Source organism: the organism of the source record quoted next, unplaced genomic scaffold, assembly GCF_019419815.1.
Source record: "Pyrus x bretschneideri cultivar Hongxiangsu unplaced genomic scaffold, Pyrus_bretschneideri_v1 Contig3, whole genome shotgun sequence".
NCBI classification, from domain to species: domain Eukaryota; kingdom Viridiplantae; phylum Streptophyta; class Magnoliopsida; order Rosales; family Rosaceae; genus Pyrus; species Pyrus x bretschneideri.
The window spans coordinates 7,017,679-7,021,780 of NW_025999612.1; the positions used below are offsets into that span (position 1 = coordinate 7,017,679).

General features: G+C 43.8%; 1 protein-coding gene across 1 annotated transcript; it reads right to left on the minus strand.

Annotated features, from left to right (window-relative positions):
• Positions 1–531: 531 nt before the first annotated feature.
• Positions 532–2,996, minus strand: LOC103950752. Its single transcript, XM_048589416.1, has 3 exons — positions 2,163–2,996; positions 1,199–1,750; positions 532–1,095 (listed from the first exon to the last, which is right to left on the minus strand). The coding sequence occupies exons 1-3, from the start codon at positions 2,994–2,996 to the stop codon at positions 994–996; spliced, it is 1,488 nt and encodes a 495-aa protein (XP_048445373.1). The 3' UTR covers positions 532–993.
• Between the last annotated feature and the right edge of the window lie 1,106 nt (positions 2,997–4,102).

Genomic DNA, 4,102 nt, shown 5'->3' on the forward strand with positions numbered 1-4,102 from the left:
CTTTACGAGTGTGTCATTTTTTTCGTTTCCGGCTTACAAAGGGAACCAAACCTAGGGTTGGCGGCCCTAAGCGGGAGGGGCAATTGTCGAAAGTGATACGTGAGAGGTAGCGAAAAAAGTTAACCCCCCAACTGAAAGGTACAAAACGTTTAGACCACTTCAAAAGCCAATTTTGGGCCTACTATCCCACCTTACCTCAACCTGGGCCCCTTATCTTAACTCACCTCAATTTGGGCCCTACAATCCCAATCCACCACAATCAATTTCGTTTTACGTCTACCTCAAATTCATTACATCATTTCGTAAGCAGGCACGATTGGAAAGTGATTTTCACACACCGATTTCTTTCATGCACACTGTTGTTTATTTCTAGCCTTTGAATTGAATCAATTAAAGGAGAATATGCGAACATAAATAAACAATAGTGTGCAGAAGAAGAAAAGGGTATGCAAGGAACTACGGATATCATTCCGTAAACTTTTAAACTTAATTTCCCTTAATCAAAGAGATCCATGAAGGCAATAACAAAACTGATGCATAAGAACGCTTAACATGCTTACTATGGATGATCTGTTAACATCTTTTGTCAAATAATATCCATTCAACTTACAGTTACACTACAAGTACAGAACAAAACAAAGAAAGATTAACAGAAGCTCGCAACACTAATTCGATAAACTCGTAATAGTTTTGAATAACTAACTACAGCTAAAATCTCACCTAATCATCTACTAGATGGTTGAATCTTAATTTATGATTAGATTTATACCTTCTGAACAAAATCGAAGGCAAAGAATGTACTCCCGAGCCGAAGTTTTGCATGCTTGTCTTCAACTGTTATTTTACAATGAAGCACTCTCATATGTGCAAGCATAGGTTTTCAATTTGCTAGAGGTCAGCCGAACTGATAACAGCAAGTGATGCTCATATCTGAAATCCGGATCGTTTCAGATTCTACCCCGCAACCACCATTCAAGAAATAGTTATTTAGTATCAGTAATGGAGCCGAAAGGGTCCTTTACCACACTGTCCCATTGTTAAACTGACAACTGCCTCACTTGTTTGGTTCAGTTTGCAACATAACCGACGGGGTACCTGTGGAAAGAGATATTATTGAGTACATCACAAAAACTAGAGCAGGCAAGTCAGAAATCAGTTTCATTGCTTATGGCAAAAGTAGCTGAGTAAGGAAACTCACCAAATGCCATTTCTTGGTGGGCGGATAACCCAAAACTTGAATTTTTTGCAGATTGCGCAAAAGTCGAAACTGGGAAAAGCAGAAAACCTTTCTCTTGAATTCATCTTCTGCTTTGCTCCGCATATATGACCCCAATGTAGCATTCCCTTGTTTCCTAACATCTTTCAAGAAGAATAAAATAGGCTTCTTACAAACAGATCTATAAGGGTCTTTGGTATCAAAATCGAATTCATTCCTTTGACTTATCCCATTCCAAGCAGAGTAAGTCTGCTCTGAGCGCTCAAGGTCACGGGGAAGCACAATGTTTGGGAATACTTGAACCACATACCCAAGTGAGACTGAAAATGTGAGACGGCGTCGATGATCATAGCAAATGGAGCGCTGCAAAAAGCTGGTAGGTTGGAGTCTCATTGCCTGTGTGAAAAGCTTCAAACTTTGCAGAGAGGTAGAGCCGGGATAAAAAGGGTCAACAGCTTCAACATGGTGAATGGACACAAATGGTGCTATAGGATGCGAAGATAAAAGACCGTGCGCATTACCCCTAATGTCACACTGCCACACCAAACAACCCCATTTCACTAATAAAGCAATGCTCTGTAAAACAGAAAGATATAGACCACACTCATGTATATATATCCGAAACAATGCTAGAACAAAACCCATTTCACCAATTAAGCAATGCTCACCGAAACAGAATGATCCAAACATTCATACATGTAAGTGTATTTTGTTTTTAGAACTAGTAGCTAATATCACACTGCCACAACAAACCTATGTCACATATTAACCAATACTCTGTTTTTGATAATTCGATACTCTAACAACTCTAATCTACAGAGAGGGAGATTCGAACTAAGATGCAACATGGCGGGCACACTGCTTCCGAACCAACTGGCCTAATACACATGTGCAACTATGCAATGCTCTTTAAATTAGAAAAATATGTGTGTATATCTGAATTTACCTGATGGAAGCCAGGTTCTCTGGTTAATGGAATCCCAAGTTCAGTAATGCAGGCATGGAGGCGATCGTCACTCCCGTAGAGCTTCGGGTACCTCTCGAGACACTGGTCCTGCATTTCGGACAGGGCTTCCGCCAGAGGGTGGCTAATTGCAATGCCGCCGCCACCAAAAGCCATGGAGTGGCTGAAATAAGTGTTGGCAGAATGACTCTCCGACGGGCTTCCCACATATACCATCTCCGACGAGTCGTACTTACCCAGCACGGCGACGAGGTTATCGACGCTGATGATGGTGTCATCGTCGGCGAGAACAAACCACCGGACGTTGGGGAGGCCGAGGCGGAAGCACTCGGAGACTATTCGGGCGATTCGTAGCCCCGACGGGTGACCTGTCGGGTTGGTGTACCGAAACCGCGAGATGTCCTCGGATACCATCATCGGCGGCAAGGACCGATCGACGTCGTTTTCCGGTAGCTTCTCTTCCAGCCAGACGTGGCCACGCATGTCGTCCTGGCGCCACCAGAGCCGGACGTACTCTTTCCGCTGCTTCCAGAGTTGGGCCGACCCGGCAATGCCGAAAACGATGTCGTTTACAGTGAGCTCCTCGGAGTGTCCGCTGTGTCGGGAAACAGTGCGGCTTTGGGAGCGGGTGAAGGACTGGGGAGCGGGGAGGGAGTGCGGAGTGGCGGAGAAGACAAGGGAGAGCCAGGCGGTGGTGGAGATCATGAGGGCCGCGACGGCGATGACGGCGGTGGCCACGTGGCTCCGACGGTAACGGCGGTTTTTTGGTGATCTGGGATTGCCGTTGTTGGGGTTTGTTGTTGGCGTCGTCGTCATCGTCCCCAATGTTCATTTCTGTGCGCCGATCGCCACCTCATCAAAACCCCTAAATAACAATTTATCGATTTCGGATTCGGATTCGGATTCGGGACCTTTTCAGATTTGGGCGTGCGAAGGGTGAGAGTGTGGGGTTTTAGGATTTATTGGTTTTAATTTCTGTAATTATTTAATATTTATTTTGTAATATAAATTTTGAAGCTTTGAATTCTTTAACGGCCAGTGGGAACGCAGCAAAATGCACGCGTAAAATATTTGGAAAAAAAGAGACGTTGGGTGGTGGTGTGGTAATGAAGGGGCGGACAATCATGGCCGTATGTGTGGGCTGTGGGCTGGGAATCAGAACACGTGTGCGGCGTGTGGCGACGGGAGAAAGCTCTGATTGAATTGAAATACGCCACGTAGCAGGGATGTCAGGGGTGGTTCAGACCGTTAATGTTTTCCTGCTGCGTAGGGAATCTTTTGATTCTTTTCCTTTGGTTTAAGGTTAATCAGATCAAAAACAGGTTAGCCGGGCAGCCGGGCAGCCTGGCGGAATATCAACGTCTATGTCAACCGTTATTTGACAAGTATGAGGATCCTCGCCACAAGGCAAATGATAGTTTAATTGTCAATACAAAAAAAAAAAAATACATCAATGATGAAGTGGTCATCTGTTCAAGACAACAACAGTTTTGCCAAGTCTTTTGAAAACAAAATAGTCTTCTTCTCCCTTGTTAATCATTTACAGAACCGGCACATTCTAGTTCGCTACATCACTATTCTCCTCCACCACATGTTTAAACTTAAATGAGTGGTCCTCCTAAGTGGTCCTCGCATCCACATATCTAGGCTTTTGGGTGGTCTTGGGATCATTTGGATCATTTAATGCATCTGCCACTAGTTGTATAAACAAAATTATACACTAAACTTGTGCACCAAAAGATGCATAAAATCGAGTTGACTTTAGAACAACGTAAAGTATCAATGTGTGACCTTCGCAAGGTTGTTTGTATCACCGAGTAAAGGTAATATGTAAATAGATAGAGATAGGGAAGCAAACACAAGATGTACATCACTCTAAGTTGGCCTACGTCAAAGAAGTTCTCATTAATAATGTAAAGTTA

Bases quoted from the DNA above. Each gene is read 5' to 3' on its own strand.
- LOC103950752 (XM_048589416.1), bottom strand. From the start codon at position 2,996: ATGACGACGACGCCAACAACAAACCCCAACAACGGCAATCCCAGATCA. The intron at 1,751-2,162 runs GTAAATTCAGAT...TTGGTGTGGCAG, and splicing joins GAGAACCTGGCTTCCATCAG to TGTGACATTAGGGGTAATGC. The intron at 1,096-1,198 runs GTGAGTTTCCTT...CTCTTTCCACAG, and splicing joins CCACCAAGAAATGGCATTTG to GTACCCCGTCGGTTATGTTG.